The 24913-nt window shown below is 52.1% G+C and overlaps 1 protein-coding gene, 1 long non-coding RNA gene and 1 other non-coding gene across 10 annotated transcripts in view; all 3 read left to right on the forward strand.

Moving 5' to 3' along the window:
• The first annotated feature begins 1075 nt into the window (after window positions 1-1075).
• On the forward strand, window positions 1076-3793 carry LOC139678855 (uncharacterized). Its single transcript, XR_011699108.1, has 2 exons — window positions 1076-1333; window positions 1940-3793. It is a non-coding gene; the product is annotated as an uncharacterized lncRNA (long non-coding RNA).
• On the forward strand, window positions 3146-3347 carry LOC139679192 (small nucleolar RNA SNORA74). The gene has a single exon (XR_011699155.1). It is a non-coding gene; the product is annotated as a small nucleolar RNA SNORA74 (small nucleolar RNA).
• Window positions 3794-7792: 3999 nt separating the features above from the next.
• MATR3 (matrin 3) overlaps window positions 7793-24913 on the forward strand; it is a 31064-nt gene continuing 13943 nt past the window's right edge. For 2 of the 8 annotated variants that reach the window (XM_071570447.1, XM_071570453.1), the window contains exons 1-2: window positions 9395-9486; window positions 19565-20650. In XM_071570447.1, the coding sequence (XP_071426548.1) occupies window positions 19760-20650 (891 nt within the window). In that variant the 5' untranslated portion in view covers window positions 9395-9486; window positions 19565-19759. Of the gene's footprint in view, window positions 7869-9006; window positions 9091-9221; window positions 9317-9394; window positions 9487-15771; window positions 15847-19564; window positions 20651-24913 lie in introns of those variants that run through there. The other 6 variants (XM_071570448.1, XM_071570450.1, XM_071570449.1 and 3 more) reach the window with 6 other exon arrangements.

A 24913-nucleotide genomic window follows, 5' to 3' on the forward strand; every position in this document is an offset into this window, starting at 1 on the left:
GTCACAGCCAGGACCGATGCCCTCGGTGTCTGTCCCAGCCAGGGCCGATGCCCCTGGTGTCAGTCCCAGCCAGGACCAATGCCCTCGGTGTCAGTCCCAGCCAGGACCGATGCCCTCTGTGTCTGTCACAGCCAGGAGCGATGCCCTCTGTGTCTGTCACAGCCAGGACCGTGATGGTGACACCCTGCAGGTGTTCATGCACAAACCACATCATGCTCCGCATGTTCAACACCCACCACCCCAGATGGTGGGAGGGCATGGCCTCACCACTGCCTCGCCCTCTCTTTCAGCAGATTCTGAGGGGTTGCACCTGGGTCAGGGCAATCCCAGGCACAAGTATGGGCTGGGAGAAGAATCCATTGGGAGCAGCCCTGTGGAGAAGGACCTGGGGATTCCTGTGGATGGAAAGCTGGGCATGAGCCAACAGTGTGCACTGGCAGGCCCGGAGCCACCGTGGGTTGGGCTGCACCCAGAGGAGTGGGCACAAAGGGAGAGGGATTCTGTGCCTCCATTCCACTCCCGTGAGACCCCCCTGCAGAGCTGCCTCCAGCTCTGGGGAACATGAGGATGTGAAGCTGCTGGAGAGAGTCCAGAGGAGGCCATAGAGATGCTCCAAGGCTGCATCCCTCTGCTCTGAGACAGGCTGGGAGAGCTGGGGGGGCTCACCTGGAGAAGAGAAGGCTCTGGGGAGACCTGGGGGCCCCTTCCAGTGCCTAAAGGGTCTCCAGGAGAGCTGGAGAGGGACTTGGGACAAGGCACGGAGGGGCAGGACAGGGAATGGAATGGCAGAACAGGAGGGAATGGCTTCCCAGTGCCAGAGGGCAGGGACGGATGGGATATTGGGGGGGGAATTCTTCCCTGTGAGGGTGGGCAGGCCCTGGCACAGGTACCCAGAGAAGCTGTGGCTGCCCCATCCCTGGGAGTGTCCAAGGCCAGGCTGGATGGGGCTTGGAGCAAAGGCAGTGAAGATGTCTCTGCCCAAGGCAGGGGGTGGGAGGAGCTGATCCTTCGAACCCGCCCCAGCCCACCCCCTGCCGTGGCTCTGCTGACCGGGCGGGCCCGCCCCGGGGAGAGCCCGAGGGAGCGGGGCGGGGCCTGCGGGGCCTCCTCGGCCGCGTGGCCGGGCCGGGCCTGCTCAGCGCGCGCGGCCGGGACGGGAGGGGAGGCATGGCCAGGAGAGCCGGGCAGGGGGAAGAGCTGGGCGTGGGGGAGAGCCCCGGCCGTGAGGGAGAGCCCCAGCAATGGGGGAGACACCCGGCTGTGAAGAGGAGACCCACAGCCCCGGGCCCGGCTGCGCCTCCCTCGGGCCGCCGCCATGAGGGGCCGCCATGAGGTAACAGGAGTGAGGGGAAGGGAAAGGAAGGCGCCGGGCTCCTCCTGCCATGAGGGAACGGGAATGAGGGGAAGGGAAGGCACTGAGCTACCCCATCCATGAGGGGAAGGGAAGGGAGGGCGCCGGGCTCCTCCTGCCATGAGGGAACAGGAATGAGGGGAAGGGAAGGGAAGGGAGGACGCCGGGCTCCTCCTGCCATGAGGGAACGGGAATGAGGGGAAGGGAAGGGAGGTTGCCCGGCTCCTCCTGCCATGAGGGAACAGGGCTGAGGGGAAGGGAAGGGAGGTTGCCCGGCTCCTCCTGCCATGAGGGAACAGGGCTGAGGGGAGGGCAGGGCGCCGGCCCCGGGGCTGCGGGCCCAGGGAAGCCTCACCGGGCCCGGGGGTCCCGCACCGCTCCCGGCGCTCCGCGAACGGAGAGCGCCACCTGAAATAGTCCCCTTTTTTATTTATTTGTTCGTTTGTGCCCGCGGGTGCCCCGGGGCGGGCTGTGCTGCCCGCTGTGCCCATCCTCGCGGTCCGATGCCTGGTTCCTTCCCACGCGGCAGGTCCGGGAGTGCAGGTTTAATGGGGTATTTTAGCCAAGTTTGCCCCGTGCTCTCTGCAGGGTTCGGCCGATGGAGGGCTGGACACGGCCCAGAGCGAGGGGAACACGGCCCGGGTGGGCACCTCCTTTGTTCCTGAACCCCGCGGGTTGTGCTGAGCCGGAAGAGCCGAACGAGGCACCTCCAGGAGGGCTGAGAGGACACGGGAAGGGATCACCGGCACAGGACACACAGTGGATGAGCTCTGTCCGCCACGGGAGACGGGCAGAAACTCTGGTTCTGCTGTTCTTAGTTATCTAAATGGCCCCTCGGTCCCGTGGTGTAAAGGAGAGCACTCTGGACTCTGAATCCCAAGCACATGAGTTCGAGTCTCAGTCGGACCGTCCCCTGGCAGGTCAATGTCTCCCTGCCGTCCAATCCCGACAGATCTCGGATGCTCAGCAGGGTCAGCCCCGGTCAGTACCGGGGGCTGTGACAGTCCCGAGGACTTCCCTGTCACTGTCTAAGCTCGCAAATGGACCTCAGGACTTAAACGGTGGGGCCAGTTCTGCGCACGCTGTGCCTCACCCAAACAATCTGCTGTGCAGGCTGGAAGGGCTCAGGGCACACCCACGTGGGGAGAGCCCTTCCCAAATCTTCCTTGGCGAAATCTGGCCATTCATTCATTCATTCAAATGGCCCCTGCTGATTGTGGCCAAGTTCCTGTGCCAGTTTTGTGTCCTGAGGTTGGGAATAATTGTGGGGGTGACAGTGAGTGCATCCCTTAAGGAAAGGTGTTTGGAGTGCACGTTTAAGAGAAGAGAGCTACCTGTGGGGTGTGTGGTGGCTTGTAGCCAGTGAGAGGCTTTGGTGTATGTGAGGTGAATTGGTTAACCAATAATGTCAAGGCATGTTGGATGTGAGAGGATATAGAAGGTGTGGATGTTACCGAGTGAGAATTAGAACTACTAGGAACTAGATCTAGGAACTTCTGCTATCTACTACTACTATGAACTGTGTGTTAAACTATCTTGAATAAACTCTTGTAAGCCTTCTGATGCCTGCTGTGCCTGAGCTCTTTGGACCGTCATTCACGCTGCACCCCTGCTTGGGACTAAGGGGCTGCCCCTATAATTGCTGACCCCCATAAATAATAACCTGTTTATCCAGCAATAGGTTTACCTAACCTGGGTTATCTCTTGCTGGAGGAAGCCCTGATGAAAGGTGGCATCACCAGACGCACTTTGTGCCTCCAGCTTCCTTCAGCCCGCTCAGTTTGGGGCTGTTCTCCCAGCAGTAGTCAGCTGCCCGTGGCTGCCCCGTGCCTGGGCCGGTGTTATGCTGCTGGCAGAGAAAGGGGCTGCCGAGTCCTCCCGGCACCGCCAGTGCCGTCCTGGTGCGGGTGGCGCCGGGTTGTGGCAGCGCCCTGCATGCCTGAGAGTGGAGTAACTCCTGCCTGTGGAGTTGGAGCCTAGATTGGATGCAGACAACACACACAGAACTGAACCAGCTATTGCAGACCTTTTGCTTAATGTGCATCTTTTACATCGAAATGAAGGAACTGCTCAGTGCAAGGGTTAATTTTGAGGGATCCTCATATTAACTGTCTTTGCTGTTCCTTTGATTGCAGGCAAAGGCCTGGGGCTTGCTGGAGCAGCAGGAGTGCTCAGAAAAAAGAAAGAAGCTGTTGGTGCTGCTCTGAAAAATCCCTGTTTGAAAGGGATTGGGAAGATGGAAACTCGGAGCCCACAATTGAAATGATAAGAAAATTATTTCTTTTCAGGATCTGGATGTAGGAATTTGAAATATCAGAGGTGGTTTGGGGCAAGGGATAACAAGAATTAAATGTACAATTCTTTAATTGTTAATCCCCTCTTATTGCTTGTTTAAAATATATTTTTATGTGACCTCAATTAAACTTCTCTATATTTAAACTTGTTCGGTTTGGTTTTCATTGTCTAGTAAGGCTTTGAAAGTCCCATTGAAATCTTGTCTGTGGGAGTTTGGAGGGGCTGGAGTGCAGCACCAGCTCCCTTCCCTGGGCCTGGAGCAGGCCACAGAAACAGCTGGAAAAGGCTGATGAAGACGTAAAATACGTGGAAATTGGTGGGGAGGGGCAAGATGACCCTCAGGGACTCGGGCGAAAATGGTGTTGAAATGCAAAAGTCAGAACAAAGGAGTGTATTGTTCCCTCTGAAATGGAGAGGAGAGACTGGATCTTGTTTGGATTCCATGAGTCTTGTGGTTGTGAAATACTCCAAACTGGGGAGTGTTTTAGGCTAAAACTTTAGTTTTTAAGAAGTGGTTCAGTGGTCTTTGGTCACATCATGGTTACCCTGGTGCAGATGCTGCTGTGGGTGCAGTGCTGTCTATCCCAACAAACCTTGGAAGCACAGGCTGCTGTGGGACCCTGTGCTGCTGCAGGAGCACAGCAGCCCCAGGGAATGTGCTGAGGCTGAATCTCATAAACTGGGGCTGTTCAAGAGCCACACCTGGCTGGTTCCCCAAGAACTGCTGCTTTATGTCAAATAGGTGCTTTTGTCCTGCTCATAAAAATGAGTTCCAGTGCAGAATTTTTTCAGGGCTTTCCTAATTTTGAAATGCCCCTTTTTTTACTCATGAGCCCTTCTGCCATCTCAATATCCTGACCTTAATCCATAGTTCTTATGCACATGGAAATACTTGATAAAATAGTCAATGTTACTGGTAAAAAAGGCTTTTTCTTAGTTGAAGTCTATGACACCCATGAGTTTTATTGTTTGTATGGGAACAAATCCTACCTGTAACTTCCCATGGGTTTCCCTTCTTTCCTTCTTGCCCCCTGCCCTCGGGGTGGGGGGTCCTGCCTGACAGCCACAAACACTCCCTGTGTCGGGGGCTCTGCTGCTGGACCAGGCATTGCCAAAAGTGGCAAAAATGGGGAGCAGGGGCTCTATCAGCCACAGAAAGCACGTGTTTTGTGGGCAACACATACAAGCTGCCAGGCTTATTTCCTCAAAAAATGTCCCTGCAATAAAGCTCTGTGATACTCATCTTGTCTGAACGCAGGGCTGGCTGTGCTGGGACAGAAGAGGCAGGAGAAAAGGATGAAGGGAGCATTGGCAGGGCTGAGTATCCCAGCAGAGCAGCTGGGAGAGGTGCAGAGCTCTGCTCAGTGAGAGCCTCCTGCACCTCCAGAGCCTTGCTGAGGTCCTGCAGCTCTCAGGGTCTCACTTTTTCCCCAAATCATGGAATGGCTGGGTTGGAAGGGACCTTAAAAATCATCCCATTCCACCTCCTACCCTGGGCAGGGACACCTACCACTATCCCAGGTTGCTCCAAGCCCTGTCCAACCTGGCCTTGGACACTTCCAGGGATGGGACAGCCACAGCTTCTCTGGGCACCTGTGCCAGGGCCTGCCCACCCTCCCAGGGAAGGATTTCTTCCCAATATCCCATCTCACCCTGCCCTCTGGCAGTGGGGAGCCATTCCCTCCTTATCCTGTCACTCCAGGCCCTTGGAAATAGTTTCTCTCCATCTTTCCTGTTGGCTCCTTCAGGCACTGGAAGCCACAATCAGGTCACCCCAAATCTTCTCTTCTCCAGGCAGAACAATCCCAGCTCTCCCAGCCTTTCCTCCCAGCAGAGCTGCTCCATCCTCTGACCATCTTGGTGCCCCTCTGGACTCTCTCCAACAGCTCCATGTCCTTCCTGTGCTGGGCCCAGGGCTGGAGGCAGCTCTGCAGGTGGGGTCTCACCTGAGGGGGCAGAGGGGCACAATCCCCCCTGTGCTGCTGCCCACCCTGTGGGACCAGCCCAGGGCATGGGGGGTCCTGGGCTGGGCCCTGTCCAGGCTTTGTGCACGGCTGGAAAATAAAACCAGGGCTGTCAGGAAGGTTGTCCAGTGGTCAGCACAGGCTCGGGGATGTGGAGCTTGGGGTGCCCCTGCAGCCCTGGGTGAGCAGGGACATGGGGGTCAGCACTGGGCAGCAACTCCTGCAGCACAAACACAATCCATAGAGGACACAATAACTCACCTCTCACTGGCTTTGGTGCCTGGACTGAAGGACAACAAAGGAAGTTGGGAGAAAACCCTTGTATTGCAAAGCTGGCACAGAAAGAGAGCCAGGCAATGGAGCAGGAGCCACATCTGTGCCCTGGAATGCCAGCCTGATTTATGGTTCTGTTTATTAGTGTTATAAACGATCACCCAAATAGCCAATCATTTGGTATAAAGGGTAGTTTAATTTTATAAATAATGGAAGCTACAGAGTAAACAGCACAGGCTGGGGGCTCTGGGAGTCTCTGCTCCATCAGTGACACCCATCTGAGCTCGCAGGCTCCTTTTTATACAGTCAAAGCAGGTTTATTTTTAACCGGTTCCAATAAATGATTTTCTTCTTTCTCCATCTTGGGATCCTTTCATCTGATTCTTCCTGTTGCTTCTCCGTGGTCATGGGGGCAGGCACCTTCTTTGGTGTGAGTCTTAACTTAAAATTTAACTAGAGACAATCTTGTTAGTTAAGCCTTATCTGTTGTTTGAGGTGTTTCTTCCTTATCTTGGTTGGGGTTACTTCTCCATTGTGTTTCGGTATCCTGGGATCATCTTTGGTCTGCACTGTGTTTGTTTTACTTCAAAAGGCTGCCTGGTTATTAACTGGCTTTCTTCTTTTACTCCCTTTCTGTATGTTGAACTAAGTTCATGTCTGGCTTGTAGTTGTTCTGTTGCTAAATCCTTACAGCATATTCCACAACACCCAGGCTCAGCTTCCAGAATCCCAGGGAATGAACGGGCCAGCCACACAGTGCACTTTGTCAGGTTTTTGACACGAGTTAGGCCCACATTTCTCACATTAGCACCCAGCGATCTGCAGTCCGTGTATGGCTTTTCCTGGGCAAAAGGGCTGGATCGCCTTACGTTTGCTCTGCCTTTACTGCTCTGCACCACTGGAGGGCTGGTAACCGAGATTGATGTGCTTGGCTTTGAGCACTTAATTGTTTTTTATCCTGGGCTCGTTAAGAGCTGAATTTCTTGTGATTGTTCTCTGGGCATTGTCACATTATTTCAACACGCATTTTGTGCCAGTCCCATGTTTTTAAAACACCTCCTGTGTTATTGTTTCTTTGTGCTCTGCAGCCACACACGGAGGAGAAAAATCATCCTGTGATGAACTGAAAAGGCAGATTTTCCCTTTGCCCTGGAGGTGTCCCTGAATCCACATGCACACCCTCTCCTTTGTGAAGTGGTGATGGGGTGTCTGGTTCCTGAGCCACAGAATCACACGGGGATGGAGAGACGGGTTCTTGAGCCACAAAATTGTGAGAAACAAAGTCAAACCTTGTAGGTTTTTAATGAAAAATGTTTATATGACAAAAGCAATTTGAGCATGCTGGGTAGGATGGACACCAGCATTGCTCTCCATCCCACCCCGACCACAGGGTAGCTCTAACATTTATTTATCTTACATATTCATTCGGCTCCTGCAGAAACATTTCAAGTACATTGTTAAGCAGTTTAACATTTACTACTATAGCTTAAGTTACTTTTACACCCCTGGTGATAACCCCACCATAAATTCTGTTCCCCTCAGATGTGGGAGCTTTAACTCTTCAACCTTCCTGTTACAATTCCTGTGGTTCTTGACAAAGTTGTAGGAGATAAAGTGGTTTAACACTATCCTGCTTATCCCTCCATGTGGGTATAAGCTGGAATTTTTGTTTAATTGGCTGGCCATATGTTTTTTCCCATGTCACTACAGGAGCCCCAATAACCCATTCGGTTTTACCGACACGAATCACACTCAGACTTCTCACAAAATTAAATAGGGGAGGAAGAAATTCGCTATGACAAAACTCAAAGTAACAAACAGTTGCTCAGCTGTAGGAGGGCTTTGGTGACACAGCGCCCGTTTCGCGCACAGGGAGCGCTCCCAGCCAGCACCAGGTGGCAGTGCTGGACAGAGGAACAGCACGTGGGGTGCCAGCCTGTTACCAGAACCTTCCAGTGAACCTGGGGCTGCGGGAGCGCAGAACTGTGAGTGATGCAGCGATGGTGCCACCGGCGCGGGGGCGGTGCTGGGGCACATGCTGTGGGCTCGGAGGATGCCCTGGATGGGCACAGGGGCGGTGCTGTGGGCTCACAGGATGCCCTGGATGGGCACAGGGGCGGTGCTGTGGGCTCAGAGGATGCCACAGCCCTGGTTGGGATCCCACAGCCCTGGATGGGCACCGGGGCGGTGCTGTGGGCTCAGAGGATGCCCTGGATGGGCACAGGGGCACATGCTGTGGGCTCAGAGGATGCCCTGGATGCCCCGGGGGGGCACAGGGGCGGTGCTGGGACACATGCTGTGGGCTCACAGGATGCCCTGGATGGGCACAGGGGCACATGCTGTGGGCTCCCAGGATCCCACAGCCCTGGTTGGGATCCCACAGCCCTGGATGGGCACAGGGGCGGCGCTGTGGGCTCAGAGGATGCCCTGGATGGGCACAGGGGCGGCGCTGTGGGCTCACAGGATGCCCTGGATGGGCACAGGGGCGGCGCTGTGGGCTCACAGGATGCCCTGGATGGGCACAGGGGCACATGCTGTGGGCTCAGAGGATGCCCTGGATGGGCACAGGGGCGGCGCTGTGGGCTCAGAGGATGCCCTGGATGGGCACAGGGGCGGCGTTGTGGGCTCAGAGGATGTCCTGGATGGGCACAGGGGCACATGCTGTGGGCTCACAGGATGCCCTGGATGGGCACAGGGGCGGCGCTGTGGGCTCAGAGGATGCCCTGGATGGGCACAGGGGCACATGCTGTGGGCTCAGAGGATGCCCTGGATGGGCACAGGGGCGGCGCTGTGGGCTCAGAGGATGCCCTGGATGGGCACAGGGGCGGCGCTGTGGGCTCACAGGATGCCCTGGATGGGCACAGGGGCGGCGCTGTGGGCTCAGAGGATGCCCTGGATGGGCACAGGGGCGGCGCTGTGGGCTCAGAGGATGCCCTGGACGGGCACAGAGGCGGCGCTGTGGGCTCAGAGGATGCCGCGGACACTGCGGGTCCCGGGCAGCGCCGCGGCCGGTCCGGGCGGGACTCGAACCCGCGGCCCTCGGATCTCCCCACCCCCCCCGCCCCTCGCCACCCTCCCCGATGGGCGTGGCCTGTCTCGCCCCGCCCCGCGCCCTTCCCAGGCTGCCCCGCGGGCGCGCGGACAATGAGCGGCGCGCGGGCGGCGGGCTGGCGGCGCGCGGGGCGGCCGCGCTCTCGCGAGATCAGGGTGAGCCCCATTGGCCCCCCTCCCCTCCCCGCCAACTCTCGCGAGACCCGCGCGGCGCCTCCCCCCCCCCCCTTTCCCCCTCATCCCTCACACGGTCGGGTCGGGTCGGGCCCGTCTCGGCACGGCCGGGACAGCGCTCCGGGAACCGGGAACGGGAACGGGGAACGGGAACCGGCACAGCGGCGTGGACAGAACCGGACACAGCGACTCAGCCGCCGCCGGGCACGTGAGCGGGCGGGCAGCGGGGCGGGCGTGCTCTCGCGAGCGCGGCGGGGCTTGCGCAGCCGCCTCAGGCCTTCCCTCCCTCCCTCCTTCCCTCCTTCAGTCCCACCGTCTGTCGGTCCGTCCGTCCGTACGTTCATCCCTCCTTCCCTCCCTACCCCAGCGGCCCCGCAGGTAGGAGCGGGAATGCCCTCAGGGCCCGGCGGCGGCTCCGCCATTGTGTGTGTGTGGCGGGGGGGGGGGGGGGCATGAGGGAGTGGGGGGGGGGACGCGGGAGCGCGCACGGCCCGGGCCCGGCCGGTGCCGGTAAACGCGCAGGCCCCGCCGTGCCGGTGTCGGGGACGCGCAGGGCCCGGCCGGTGCCGGTGAACGCGCAGGCCCCGCCGTGCCGGTATCGGGGACGCGCAGGGCCCGGCCGGTGCTGGTGAACGCGCAGGCCCAGCCGTGCCGGTGCTGGTGAACGCGCCGGCCCAGCCCGGCCGTTGTCGGGGACGCGCTTGCCCAGCCCGGCCGTTGTCGGGGACGCGCCGGCCCAGCCCGGCCGGTGCCGGTGAACGCGCCGGCCCGGCCCGGCCGGTGCCGGTGAACGCGCCGGCCCGGCCCGGCCGGTGCCGGTGAACGCGCCGGCCCGGCCCGGCCGGTGCCGGTGAACGCGCCGGCCCGGCCCGGCCGGTGCCGGTGAACGCGCCGGCCCGGCCCGGCCGGTGCCGGTGAACGCGCCGGCCCGGCCCGGCCGGTGCCGGTGAACGCGCCGGCCCGGCCCGGCCGGTGCCGGTGAACGCGCCGGCCCGGCCCGGCCGGTGCCGGTGAACGCGCCGGCCCGGCCCGGCCGGTGCCGGTGAACGCGCCGGCCCGGCCCGGCCGGTGCCGGTGAACGCGCCGGCCCGGCCCGGCCGGTGCCGGTGAACGCGCCGGCCCGGCCCGGCCGGTGCCGGTGAACGCGCCGGCCCGGCCCGGCCGGTGCCGGTGAACGCGCCGGCCCGGCCCGGCCGGTGCCGGTGAACGCGCCGGCCCGGCCCGGCCGGTGCCGGTGAACGCGCCGGCCCGGCCCGGCCGGTGCCGGTGAACGCGCCGGCCCGGCCCGGCCGGTGCCGGTGAACGCGCCGGCCCGGCCCGGCCGGTGCCGGTGAACGCGCCGGCCCGGCCCGGCCGGTGCCGGTGAACGCGCCGGCCCGGCCCGGCCGTTGTCGGGGACACGCTGGCCCGGCCCGGCCGTTGTCGGGGACACGCTGGCCCGGCCCGGCCGTTGTCGGGGACACGCTGGCCCGGCCCGGCCGTTGTCGGGGACACGCTGGCCCGGCCCGGCCGTTGTCGGGGACACGCTGGCCCGGCCCGGCCGTTGTCGGGGACACGCTGGCCCGGCCCGGCCGTTGTCGGGGACACGCTGGCCCGGCCCGGCCGTTGTCGGGGACACGCTGGCCCGGCCCGGCCGTTGTCGGGGACACGCTGGCCCGGCCCGGCCGTTGTCGGGGACACGCTGGCCCGGCCCGGCCGTTGTCGGGGACACGCTGGCCCGGCCCGGCCGTTGTCGGGGACACGCTGGCCCGGCCCGGCCGTTGTCGGGGACACGCTGGCCCGGCCCGGCCGTTGTCGGGGACACGCTGGCCCGGCCCGGCCGTTGTCGGGGACACGCTGGCCCGGCCCGGCCGGTGCTGGTGAACGCGCAGGCCCCGCCGTGCCGGTGCCGGTGACGCGCAGGCCCCGCCGTGCCGGTACCGGCACGGCGGGGCCTGCGCGTTCACCGGCACCGGCACGACGGGGCCTGAACGTCACCGTCGGGGCTCTCCCGAACCTCCTCCCCGCTCCGTTCGGGTCCCCCTTCGGGCTTTGATCGCCCTGACCATCCCTGAATTGAGCCTCAGGAGAGCTGAGCGTGCTGCGGGCACCGAGTTTCAGTTGGGTGTAATTCCCTCACTTTCTACTCAGTTTCGCTGTCACGTAATTCGCGCTGGTTACAAATCCAAGCGCAGGGATGTGGAGTTTTATTCCCGCTCTGTTTTTATTCCTGTTTTAATGGCCATACTTTGTTTCCAACGAGATACAAAGTTCACCTGTGCTGAAACGGAGAAGTTGCAAAGAACTTTCTGGGAGCGTGAAGAGCTGCTTTGTTCAATGATGAATGAGGCGTTCAGGCTGTTGAAAGAAAGCGGAACCATCTTTCACATTCGAAATATGTGGCTTTTTTTTTTGCTGTCCAGACGCAGACCTTTGGGAAAAAAAAAGTATCTGATAGTGGTTTAAACAATTTGATGATCTTTATTCTTTTTACTCAGCATTAAATCCTTCAGGGGGTTTGAGTTGTGGGGAGTCCTGACTTTCTGGAGTCAAACAGGAAGCAGCTCTGGTTGGAAATTCAAATTTCGTGAAGCATCTGTGCAGTTTTTGTGAGAAGAGGAAAAGGGAATGTTTGCTGATACTTCTTTACAAAGAATCTGTTGATCCAGTGACTTAATTTTCTTGGGTTTTTTTAATATGCGAATATACTTTAAATTTTCAATGTACTGAAATAACAATTTATTTTTAAATAATACATATTTAAAATAATATATATTTTAGTATATTTTAAGCATTCAGTGTACTGAAATAATATATTTTAAAATAATATAAATTTAAAATAATATGTATTTTAGTATATTTAAAATTTTCAGTGTACTGAAATAATATTATTTTAAAAAATATGTGTTTTAAATAATATGTATTTTAGTATATTTTAAGTTTTCAGTGTATTGAAATAATATATTTTAAAATAATATATATTTTGAATATGTATTTTAGTATATTTTAAAATTTCAATGTACTGAAATAATAAATTATTTTTTAAATAATACATATTTTAAATAATATGTATTTTAGTATATTTTAAGTTTTCAGTGTACTGAAATAATATATTTGAAAATAATATATATTTTGAATAATATGTATTTTAGTATATTCTAAATTTTTAATTGAAATAATAAATTATTCTTTTAAAATAATACATATTTTAAATAATATATATTTTTAGTATATTTTAAATTTTTAGTGTACTGAAATAATATATTATTTTTAAATAATACATATTTTAAATAATATGTACTTTAGTATATTTTAAATTTTCAGTGTACTGAAATAATATATTATTTTTAAATAATACATATTTTAAATAATATATATTTTTAGTATATTTTAAGTATTCAGTGTGCTGAAATAATATATTATAAATATATATTTTTAAGTAATCTGTATTTTAGTATATTTAAAGTTTCCAGTGTACTAAAGTAGCACATTATTTTTTCAAACTGCCGGCAGGCGTTAACATTTCTCATGTATCAGCCAGAGCTGAACTCGTGTGTTGACTGGTCGGTGACCCCCCGCAGTGAGTCATTCCTGAGCCACAGCGACAGTGAAGCGGCGCTGCGGCCTCTGGGCACGTGTTCGTGCCGTGCTGACCCGGGGTGTGCTCCCGCGCTGTGCACAGGGCGTTCCACACACCCCAGGCTGCAGGAGAACCCCGGAGAAATTCCTAAATGCGTCCTAAGATGTGAATAGCCGTGCTCCTAAAAACAAAAACTACAAACCAGCCGGGGAGGGTCAGTCTTTGAGGCTGCAAACCGAAGTTCCACAATATTCCTGCCACGTGGTTTTCCCAGGCTTGCACTTGGGTAAATGCCCGTTAATTCGGTGAGCAATGAAGTGCCGTGGGCTCCCTTTGCTGTGACCTGCACTTGGCTCTGCTGAATGCAGAGATGTTGCAATCCACAGCCAAGGTTCTGGGCAGCTCAGCAAACCTGGGGAATGGGCTGTTGCCAGGGAAGCTGCAAAGAAATTCTTCCCATTCAGTTTATTTTTCGATTAATGAGTGTATTCTGTGCCTTCAGGGCTGTTTCCCTTCTTCGTCAGTGCTCTGAGTCAACAAGTCCTGAAAACAAAAGCAAATACCTCACAGTACTTCTGAACTAATTTAGTTTGTGAATTGTTAAGTACCATATTGCACAGTCATAACTTAAACAAGAGGGGGTTTATTTGGAGCACTAAACTGGTCAAACAGTCCCTTGATTCTTCCCTGCAGCTCAGACACATCTTGCACCCCAATGCAGGGTCTCAGCTGGGAAGGACCAGGATTCTGTCCCAGCCCTGGAAGTGCCTGGAGGCAGACTGGTCAGTCGGGAGGCTTTGTAATCACTTCCCAAATCAGAAACAAAACTGTTCTGTTTGGGGTTTTGGAGAGGGGAAAAAGAAGTGTTTCTCTGTTCCAGTGAGAAAGGCTGATTTGGTCTGTCTTCTGTCACGTTCTGTGTGACCTGTTTAGTTCTCTAACCGTGCTGTGGTCTGTGGTCGGTGTCAGTGTTGGTGCCCAGGTGTGAGGCAGTGACACAGCACACCTGACAGCTGTTACCTGGCTCTGGGTGTTAGTGCTTTCCCTCTCTAAAAACACTCCGGTTTTGCTTTCTCTGTTCTTTCTGTGCTATTCCTTGGACACTTTTTTTCTCTGTTCTGAATCATAGAATGGATTGGATTGGATTGGAAAAGACCTCCCAGATCAGCAAGTACAACCCTTGATCCAACCCCACTGTGATCACCAGCCCAGGGCACTCCGTGCCCTGGGCTGGTGATCACAGTGAGGTTGGATCAAGATGTGGTGGATTCTCACTCAGTGCCACATCCACAGAATCACAGAATCCATTGGAAAAGACCTCCAAGATCAAGTCCAACCCTTGGTCCAACTCCAGTCCCTTTACCAGATCATGGCACTCAGTGCCACGGCCAAGCTCAGGCTAAAACCCTCCAGGGATGGGGAATCCACCCCCTCTCTGGGCAGCCCATTCCAATGCCTGAGCACTCTCTCTGCAAAGAATTTTTTTCTGCTCTCCAACTTCCATTTCCCCTGGCAGAGCTTGAGCCCATCGTGCCCCCTTGTCCTATTGCTGAGTGCCTGGGAGAAGAGACCAACCCCCACCTGGCCACAACTTCCCTTCCTCTGTTACAGTCTCTTCAGATCTCAGATTATTCTGTTCCCCCCCGATCAGGGAAGTCCGTGGGATGCAGCCAAACATAATCCTGGGAACTGAAACTCTCCAGTTGTGCCTGACAGACTGTCTGATCCGTGCCCAGCCAGGCGGGTGCATCCCCTGTGCCAGGTGCCCCTTGAGGGCATCACCTTTGGAGATGCCTTGTCAGTTTTAAGGCAAAGGGTCTCTTCTCTGCGGTGTGGAGGGAAAGGGAGAAGGGTTTCCCTGCTCTCCGCTTTGTTCCATGAGGGCAGAGAAGGGAGGGAGAGACAAGGAGTTCCAGGCAGTTCCAAGGCAGAGAATCCTCTGTTTATTCAAAACCCACGAGGTAATGTCCCGTCCTGGGGGCGGTCCCCAGGTCTGGCAGGATCGGGTGAAAACTGAGGAAAAGGCCGGGCCAAAGGTCCCGTAACCAACAGAACCGGGACAGGGGCAGGGCCGGCTGGGCCCTGGCACTGCCCCACCCCAGCCACGAGGGGTAACAGAACAGAAAGGGGAGAGGGGCCAAGGAGCCCCCACCAGAGCACCGGGGTGGGGCCGAGCACTGCCCAAGAGCTGCCCCATCAACAGAACAAAAGGGCCTGGGCGACACAAAGAGAACTGGCAGGGTGTGGACAGCGACCCATCGCTACTGAAACGCAGGCAGGGGAACAGAACCAGAAACTGCTTTTGAAAACTTCAACTGAGTCTCTGAGTGTGTCCAGTGCTGGGTTTGGAATTCATTTCAGCATCTTCCTACAATGGCTGAACAAGATGAGCCGTTTTCTTGCATGTGACACGGCAATATTCAATAACCACCTGAAATAGGTGAGACCTGTGTTCTCTGTAAGGCTGCTGGACGTTCCTTCTTTGCCTTTGGAATGACAGGGACCTTTTCTGAGTTGTCCAGAAGGAATCCCGCAGGTTTGGAATCCATTGCCCTTGGTCATTCAGCAGCTGGAGAACATCTGCTCCTCATTGCCCTGCGAGCCCTTGTTGTTACTGCCGTTAATCCCAGAGCAGCCCGGGGAGCTCCTTGTCCAAATTCCACATCTCTGCCATCGAGAGCCCTTTCTGCCATGATGAGCCCGTGCTGCCAGGAGAGACCCAGTCCTGCCATGGCAGGAAGGATCATTGCCCCGGGTCATGCCCAGGGGAGGAGGAGGAAAACTGGCAGGATTTCATCCAAAGGACAAAGACTGTGGATGTGGAACTTCTTTGAGCCTTTTTTCCCAAGGTGTGCGCTCTGCCCAAGTGTTGTGCTCTTACAAACCCAGGGTGTGCTTTTCAGCTTGTACATTATCTCATGGGTTTACCATAATTAAGTTTATTGGATTAAATTCAGTGTGTTTTGAAGTGAAACTGAGTAGAAAGTGAAAACAGTTACTTTTCATTTTGATACTGTTTTACTGTAAATAGTGGAAGAGAAATGGGTAAAAGCTGAGTTGTTCTAAGCAGGAGATTAACATTAAACTGTAATAACTGTGCACAGGTTAAACCCCCTGAGAGTGGCAGAAGGAATAGGGAGCCAGGGATTTATTTTCAGCCTACTGGTGTTCCATAAAAGGTAACAAGCCAAGTTTATTGTGTTCAGCATGATCGATGTATCCCAAGAATTCACTGAATTAAACTGTTTTCAGGACAAAATTAATATCTGAGCAAGAGTTCTGTAAGCTGTGTTGAGAAGAGTTATAGATTAAAAGAAAAACCTTCTATAGTGTTTGAAAATCAGCCTCATTTTGGCCTGTTTTTGGTAGCAGTGTTGTATTCTGTAGGATTCTAATTTCTTATTTTTGTTGTCTGCTTTTACAGAAAACTCTTTTGCAACTTGTAGATACAAATTGTTTTCATTGTCTGCATTTGCCTGGAAATCTAATGACATTTTGACTTCCAACTTATTTCACGATTGCTTTATATTGTATATTTTCAAATCTTAACATGGCCAAATTTCTGTTCACAGATCTTAAAACCCCCTGTATCTGAAAGTCTGTTCCCAGTGTAGCTGCAATCACGAGGAGAACAATTAGCACAACACTCTCACTAACTCCTGTCTGGCTCTGCAGGCAGCTTTGCTCAGTCCTGCCCCTCTTGTTGCTGTGACTCAGGTGATGGCACCCTCGCTCCAAGGCTGGCCCTGCTCCTTGGGAACCCGGCCCTGTCAGATACTGCCCTGGGACCAGCACAGCGAGTGCTGCCTTACAGCCCTGTCAGACCGACCACGTGGAAGTTAAACATCCTTGGTGTGATTGTAGAGCCCATTTCCTTGTCTTCGTCTGATCTTGGGCAATGGGGATGGTCAGGAGTGAGTGCAGCAGCCACTGCAAGGTGATAAATGAAACAGTGGGCTTTGGAGGATAATTCACTTGTGCTTAATTACCCCACTCGAATACCTAATTAGCTGTACTGCAGTTTCCTGCCTACCACCAACCTCCACCTTGTGTTCTGTCTTCATCATACCCTTCTCTTACAGTCCCACTCCCTCCATGAGATTGTCTCTCTTTGTGTCCTTGTCTTGGTTCTCATTTCTCCCTTCGCCTCCTCCTCCTTCCCTGGGTGTTTGGAACAGCAGGGGCACAGTGTGGTGCTGTAAAGCCCCCCGTGTGGGGTCACAGGGCTGTGTCACTGCCCTCCGTGTGGGGTCACAGGGCTGTGTCACTGCCCTCCGTGTGGGGTCACAGGGCTGTGTCACCACCGGGTGTTTGTTTGCTGGTAACGCGCAGGCCCCGCCGTGCCGGTGTCGGTGACGCGCAGGCCCCGCCGTGCCGGTACCGGCACGGCGGGGCCTGCGCGTCACCGACACCGGCAAGGCGGGGCCTGTCGGGGCTCCCCCGAGCTTGAGCAGCATCAGGAGCACAGTGTGGTGCTGCAAAGCCCCCCCGTGTGGTGCTGCAAAGCCCCCCCTGTGGGGTCACAGTGCTGTGTCACCGGTCCCCAGCCAGGCCGGGATGCCCCGGCGTTTGTTCCCTGCTAATCTCCCAGAGCAGCAGGCGATGAACTGCCAATGGAAAGCTGTGACAGGAGGATTAGGGAGCATCTGTTCAAAGAGAAAGGTTGTTGTGGAAGAGTGGAGAACTTTCCTGGTTTAGTGAGAATTTGAATAGAGGGGGTCCTTGTAGTAACAGCAGGACACGCTGAGCCTCTCCTGCCACGGGGGTGAGTCGCTGCAGGGCCAGGCTGTGGAGTGCCTGATCTTCATGAAGAGTCCAGTAAGTTCAGCTTCAAACCATTCTATGAGTGTGGGGATGAACTAGGTGGAAATCGGTGTAAAAGTGGAAGGAAGAGGCATTCATTTGTAAATTGTAATAAAGTACTTTGGAGATTCCTGAATGAATGCAAGATAAAGCAGGTACCCAGGTGAATATTAGTACTTCTCTCATTTTTGAGCTCTGAAGAGCCTTACATGCTTTCTGTTCAGATGTCCCCAGTGTGGCCCCCTTGGCCAGGACATCTCCCTGAGGATTTGCCCTGTGTGCTCCCCCTGAGTTGCTGTGTTGTCCTCTGAACCTTTCTGCAGTGCTTTTCTGTCTTCTGCCTCACACACTGTTAAACTTTTTGCCATCCCCATGTTTCTCAAGCTCTTACTCCTGACCAAAAGTCACACAATGAAGTTTGCTTTGACTCCAGCATATGTGGATCTCAAAAACTCAGCTGAAATACAAGCTTAGCTGTACTGATACCAGAGAATGCAGCATACTGTGTAAAGGAGTTACTTGGCAAAGATGGAGCTGTCTGAGTTTGTGTGTTGTGTATTTTTCATACAATCCATTATTGTTTTACATAAATCTATGATTTTGTACCACGCTGCTGCCAAGAAAGAAAACCCAGGTGCTTTTCACCTTGATGCCCTGTTGGAACAGGCAGTGGGGTGAGACCTGCTCCTAACCCTGACCTTTCTTCTTTGTGTTTCCAGTACCAGAGCCATTGCCTTCTGCAGGACAGGTCTCTTCAAGGAAAGTCCTTGCTTTCATGTTGCCCTTTCCATCCCTCCCCAGACGTGCCTGCTCTCTCGGAGCTGATTTCCTTTGCAGCTGTTCAGTGTGTGCCTGTCTCTCTTCCAAGTGTTTGGGGTGCCCCGAGCAGCAGGAATGCTCTGCGGGATTGGGAAGGGCTCTCTGGCCTCGGGCACCCAAGAACAACAGGCTCCTGCTGGAATGTTCTCACCTGCACTGAAGTGCTTTTGAACTTGGTGTGTCTGCCCCAAGGCTGGAGGAGGGTGGGGAAGGAGTGGTACAGTTTATTTCTGCACTAGAATAAAAATGGGTTATATCCATTGCAGCAAGAAATACGCTGTGGATAGTTGTGGCAGAGTGTTTGGTTACAGCTTCAGGTAGATACAGTTGAACCAAGTGTTTGAATACCATGTCAGTGTTTCAGTGGGCCATGGGGCAGGTCCCTCTCTTGTGGCAGTGCTGCTGTAGGAGCTTTAACTCCCACATGTGGTCACAGAGTCGGGCCCGGGCAGGGCCGTGTGTCCCACGGGGCTGGCTGGGCTGACGGGCCATCTCCTGACTCACCGGGGTCTTGTCCTGCAGGAGCAGGGTTTCCTTGGGCTCCTGTCCCAGCACGAGCCTGACCTTGTGTAGCGTGAGGGCTGATGGCACAGCTGCAATGGAACCAGAGCAAAGAATCACTTCCAAAATAGTTGCACCGTTAGCAGTGTGACTGCAACGGAACCAGAGGTCTTGTTTACTTCCTGCAAAATGTAAAACTTGTTTTTCTTGTTCACATCTGTCTTCACAGCGGTAATTGGAGTTTTACTGCATAAAGATGGAATATTATGTTTGGTCTTATTTGCAGATCTTATAGCAGAAACTTTTTGCCCAAACTTCAGTTACTTTTAACTTCCTTTCGTCCTGTTCTGTGGTGGTACAGGTTTCATTTTCAAATATGTGTTACATGCCAAAGTCATCTTGGACTCTGTGGACTTAAGGTTTTTGTGGTCTTCTCACAGACACAGTAATGTAGGGCATGAACAAAACCATTAACCAGAGATCAAGGCTTACATGTCAGTGAACTTTACAGATGCTTTCAGACATCGCCAGCTTCTGACATTCACTTGTCTTCAGTCTGAAAGTAGCTTTTTGTGAAAGGAGTGTGTGTAGGAAACACTGCTGTATTTTTATCTGCAATATTATATGTAGGCTCTGGGTACCTCTTGAATCTGTTATGTGATAAAAGCCTTGTAAGATTGAGATCTCTAATGTTTTTAGATCAACATGATGCATAAGTTTAAAACTGCATCTGTTTAAAGGGATTTATGACTAAAACTGCTTGTTTTTCTACAGAATTGTCTGGTGTTTCTCAGCTTGAAGAAGATCTGCAGTCATTATTGATCCTCTTTCTTGGCGTTACCGCTGTTGAAGTGAAGTTTGCGTAGCTTTCTAGTCTGAGCTCTCTTTGCAGCCATCTTAAACAAAAACTAAAAAAAAACTAAAAAAGAAATTTTTTAATCCCTAAAGTAGACACGCTGTAGTTCTACAATGTCCAAGTCATTCCAGCAGTCATCTCTGAGTAGGGATTCCCAAGGTCATGGCCGTGACCTCTCTGCAGGAATAGGCCTTCTTGCTGCTGCTACCCAGTCTTTAAACATGCCAGCATCTCTTGGAAGGATGAACCAGGGTACTGCACGCCTTGCTAGCTTGATGAATCTTGGGATGAGTTCTTCATTGAACCAACAAGGATCTCATAGTGCACTGTCTTCTGGTAGTACCTCTTCCCATAATTTGCAGTCTATATTTAACATTGGGAGTCGAGGGCCGCTCCCTTTGTCTTCCCAGCACCGTGGAGATGCAGACCAGGCCACTAACATTTTGGCCAGCTTTGGTCTGTCTGCTAGAGACTTAGATGAACTGAGTCGCTATCCCGAGGACAAGATCACTCCTGAAAACTTGCCTCAGATCCTTCTGCAACTTAAAAGGAGGAGAGCTGAAGAAGGTTATGGTAGAGATGGCAGATCATCCACACGGGAACCACCGTACAGAGTCCCTAGGGATGATTGGGAAGAAAAAAGGCATTTTAGAAGAGATAGCTTTGATGATCGTGGTCCTAGTCTCAACCCAGTGGTTGACTATGATCATGGAAGTCGTTCTCAAGAATCTGGTTATTATGACAGAATGGATTATGAAGATGACAGATTGAGAGATGGAGAAAGGTGTAGGGATGAATCTTTCTATGGTGAGACTTCGCATAACTATCATAAATTTGACAGTGAGTATGAGAGAATGGGTCGTGGTCCTGGTCCCGAGAGATCTCTCTTTGAGAAAAAGAGAGGGGCTCCTCCAAATAGCAATATTGAAGACTTCCATGGATTCTTACCGAAGGGTTATCCCCATCTGTGCTCTATATGTGATATGCCAGTTCATTCTAATAAGGTGAGTCACGCACCAGATGCTTCTGTTTTCCTTTACGTTGTAGTATCTGTTCTGTTTTTACCTATTTCTTTAATGATTTCTGTAGCCTGGTTGCTTTTGAAATGATCTGAAAGTTGGTTTGAGAGTGAAAAAGGCACTTGGTTTATATGCAAGGTAATTGTTAACAAACATTGTGAACCAGGGCTTTACATTAATGTGTTTTGTTTGCCCAGATTGCTTAACTTCAAGTCAGTTCATCTGCTGGGATATCTTATTTATATTTTACATCTACATGTTCTCTTAACCACAAACATCTGGCATTCAAGCAGTTTTGGGGTGGGTTCTGTTAATTTTTTTGTTGGTTTGGGTTTTTTGCAGCGTATCTGCTGTGCCATTCTGGAAGGCAGTTTCAGCTCTCCTCCACATCTGTCTTGATTGCAGATTTACATGTAGTTAAGATGCATTCTTGCACAGTTCTGCTTTTTCCCTGTCCAGAGGGAAAGAGTTAATGTAGAGCCCTGGAACTTATTTGCAAAAGTAAAGGCCACGTTTTAGATTAGCTCATTCTTGCCTTTTTAATTTCACTTTAACACTCTATCTCGTACTGTGGCTGAAATTTGTCGTCATTTTTCTCTTTTTTTCACACCTTCCTTAGAACACTTGAGACTCAGTTTTATTGTCCTCCGTTGCATCTGTCCCTGAGGACTCTGCGGGCGCTCAGCCTGCTGTGCAGTGCCCTGCTCTGTGTTCTGGCAGTGTCTTTACTTGGCTCAGAGTGAGGGGATCTTGGGTGTGCTGGGGGTGCCCAGACTTCCCTCTTAGTTATCCAGGGCACTCCAGCTCTGCAAAGGGAGCAGGTTACTCTAAATGGCCTGTTATACTCAGACATTATTTCAGAGCCTTCTCACTTGCAGCTTTTCCAGTGTTGCTCATCTCGCTGAATTTCAGTGTACCAGGCAATTGAATTGGCTAATACGGTGCCCCTCTTGTCACAATTAGTGGCTAATTAGCTGAAGGCCTTCGACTGAAAACACAATAGATGCTGTTGCTGTCAAATTGATACAATGTGGAATTGCTGTTACTAACCATTTCTTTACAGTTACCTCTCAGAAAGTGCCGCTTCTGTCCATCTGGTCTTTTTGAGACACGGGAGTTGTTCTGTCCCTGCAAGGAGAGGATCAAACCAGTTTTGCAGCACTCGCTGTGCGGCTCCAGCTGATCTGACATCATGAACTTGTGTTGCTTTAATGACTTTTTATATAAAATAAGGGCAGTAATCCGGGTTTCTTTCTGCTGTGTTTGCTGTTTATGTTCACACAAGGTTTGAGTGCTAACAGTTGTAGCTGCCATGCTCAGGTCTGTAACAGGACTTCATTGCTTAGATTGAAAGCCCAAACTTCTGAGGCCCTTGGCGATGCACCCAGTACTCCTGTAAGTAGGGTCTTTTCAGCTCTTTGTTTTAAAGGTTCTTAGTGTGCTTTGGAGTGCAGAGCCTTTGAAAGGATCCCCACTGGAATAGCTTTCCAGGTGTGAGAGATACCACATTCTTTAACAGCAGAACTCCTGGCTGGCCTCTTCTGGAGCATGTAAGCCCTTTTTGTTTTAGGAATATACCTTGACTTGAACTGCCAGCACACCATGAACTGTTTGAGGTTGGATCATCTGTGTCTTATGACCCAAGTTTGGGCTTTGTTTCTAATTCCAGAAATCGTGTCACCACAAGAATTCTTCTCTTTCTCTCCTTCTTTCCTCTGCTTTGCATACCTGACTGTTACAGAATTCCTTATTTAGTGTGTCCCATGAAATTGAATCAAGTCAAACTTAACTGTCAAAGTAATCTGATCTGGACCGAAATTTCTGGAAAGCAGAAAGGGAATGCTTTTCTTAGCTGGGACAATGTAAACTTACTCCTGCAGTATCTAAATCTCGTTTTCCCCATCTCCAAGTAAAATACTGTGGATTTTTAACTCCATTTGATAAAGCAATCCATTTTAAACCTGAGCAAGGGGTTAAACACCCTTACTGCAACTTAAACTGGCAGACCAGTCCTACTTTTTATTCTAGTGATGTTCTTAATTGCTTCTTTAATTTGCTGTGTATATATTTAAGACCCAGTTTATTCTCTGTCTCTGAAGTCAATTGTGCCCCAAATACTTCAGGCACTTTGTCAATCCCGCTGCCTTTATCGAGGAAGAAGGTGTTGGGTGGGGAGGGATTGTGGGCCCTGCCAGACAGAGGCTGATGGGACACCACGAGCTGAATCTGGAGGTTAAACACTTGACTCCGTGGTACATCTCAGAGAGACAGTCTGGCTGTGGCTCTGATGGAGGGCTGGCTAAAATTGGATGCTCGAGTCTGGCCTCATTTTCTGAGGAACAGCCTGTCCCCTCCGAGGCAGAGGGGAGTCTGGGCTTTAAGAATCTCAGTGTAGGTTTCCTCTACCTTAGAGTGGGGCATCCTTGTTAAGGAGTGTCAATATAAACACCTGCTACCCCAGACATCGGGGAAGGGGCAGTTCTGACCAGGTGCAGGCAGCGAAGGGAATGAATCCAGGTTAGGAATTGTTCCATAAAACGTTCCTGTAGATGAGCCATCATGTTCCCTGGAGGGAAAGAAAAACCCAAACTTAAATGTCAGTGCTCCCTTTTTTGCCTATTTAAAAGCATTTGAAGTATAATGAGAATTAGATCTCCCAGACTTTGCCTCTAATTTGCAGACAGCTTCCATGTCAGTGTAGAATAATTTAAGTTATGTGTTCAGACAGATCCAAAGCACGTTACACCTGGTGGAATCAGCCACTGAGGTCTCACTGCCTGAGAACCCAAATTTAGGGGGGTTTGGTGTCCAGAGGGCTGTTCCCACAGTCCAGTGCTGACACTTGTTGGCTGCTGTTGAACTGAAGGACCTTCATATTGAGCGTTTCAAAGATTTGGGGGATTTGGTGGGGTTTTATAATCCTGATTGCCAGCCTGCTTATTTACAGCTGCAGAGCATCTGGGGAAGGGAACCAGAAAAAGCAGTGCTCTCATTTTCCATCTGGATAAAATGGGTGGAGGTTTCCTCTTGCTCCATGTTCTCATGGAGTGATATTGCAGCACTGCACAGGAGATTGAAATCCAGGGTTTTCTCCTTTGTGGAAAGCACAGGGTGGGCATTTAGCCTGAAAACACTGCAGTAAGCCTGGGGAGCATCTCAGTGTATCCAAGTGTGGCAGAAACCAAAAACCAGGAAAAATGAGGGATTAGGAAAACATTGTTTGTGAGTGCTGAGCAGAAACAGACGTGCAAGAGCAGCCACGTAAAGCAATTCCAGGGCAGTTTACATGTTTCCAGTTGAAAAGGTGGCTGATCAGAGAAACCCTTCAGTTGATAAACTGCCCCCAAAGAGATGAAAGGCCGTCCAGACTTGCCCTGTGTGTTCCTGCTGGTCCCTTTGCCCACTGAGGAGCCAGTCTGTGCTCCCAGATGTGCAGCAGGGAAACTCCAGAGGGTCTCTCACTTGAAAATGTGAATAAAGCACAGTCTGATGCTGTTACTTGTAAGAATGTAGAGATAGGGAGATCAGGCACTGAACTATGTAACTCCATAACCAAAGTATCTAAACCCTCTTCTATTTCGTAAAATACCAAAATTGAAGAAGCAGTTTTTAGTTGTGATTGGCTGGTGAAGCCCAGTGTGTGGTAACAGTATAACCACTGTGGTAAACTGGAGGAGGAGGTGGTAGTCAGGATTTCCAAACCAAGCCTATTGATATAAGGGAACAGGAAGCTGCAGAAGTGGAAAACAGTCTCTAGAAAAATGTAGAAATCCCTCATTCTTTTTAATACTAAAGCCAGAACTAGAATCATAGAATGGATTGGGTTGGAAAGGACCTCCGAGATCAGCAAGTCCAACCCTTGATCCAACCCCACGGAGTGCCCTGGGCTGGTGATCACAGTGGGGTTGGATCAAGATATGGTGGATTCACACTCAGTACCACATCCATAGAATCACAGAATCCATTGGGTTGGAAAAGACCTCCAAGATCAAGTCCAACCCTTGGTCCAACTCCAGCTAGGAGCAGTTTTACCAGGATGGTTTGGTTTAACTCCATTATTCCTTCTTTGTACCATCTGGAGCTCCTTTATTCCCCTCAGAAGGTCACATATTTTTATATTTCACCTGTGTACTTCTAGTTTGTCCTAGCTGTGCACTTTCATTTCTTTTAGTCTTTCCTTTCTGAATTCCTTGCAATTTCTTGGCCTGTTTATGGGTCTAAAAATGTGTTTAGTCCACATTAATCTGT

The sequence above is a fragment of the Pithys albifrons genome, chromosome 15 (genome assembly GCF_047495875.1).
Source record: "Pithys albifrons albifrons isolate INPA30051 chromosome 15, PitAlb_v1, whole genome shotgun sequence".
In the NCBI taxonomy this organism is placed as follows: Eukaryota; Metazoa; Chordata; class Aves; order Passeriformes; family Thamnophilidae; genus Pithys; species Pithys albifrons.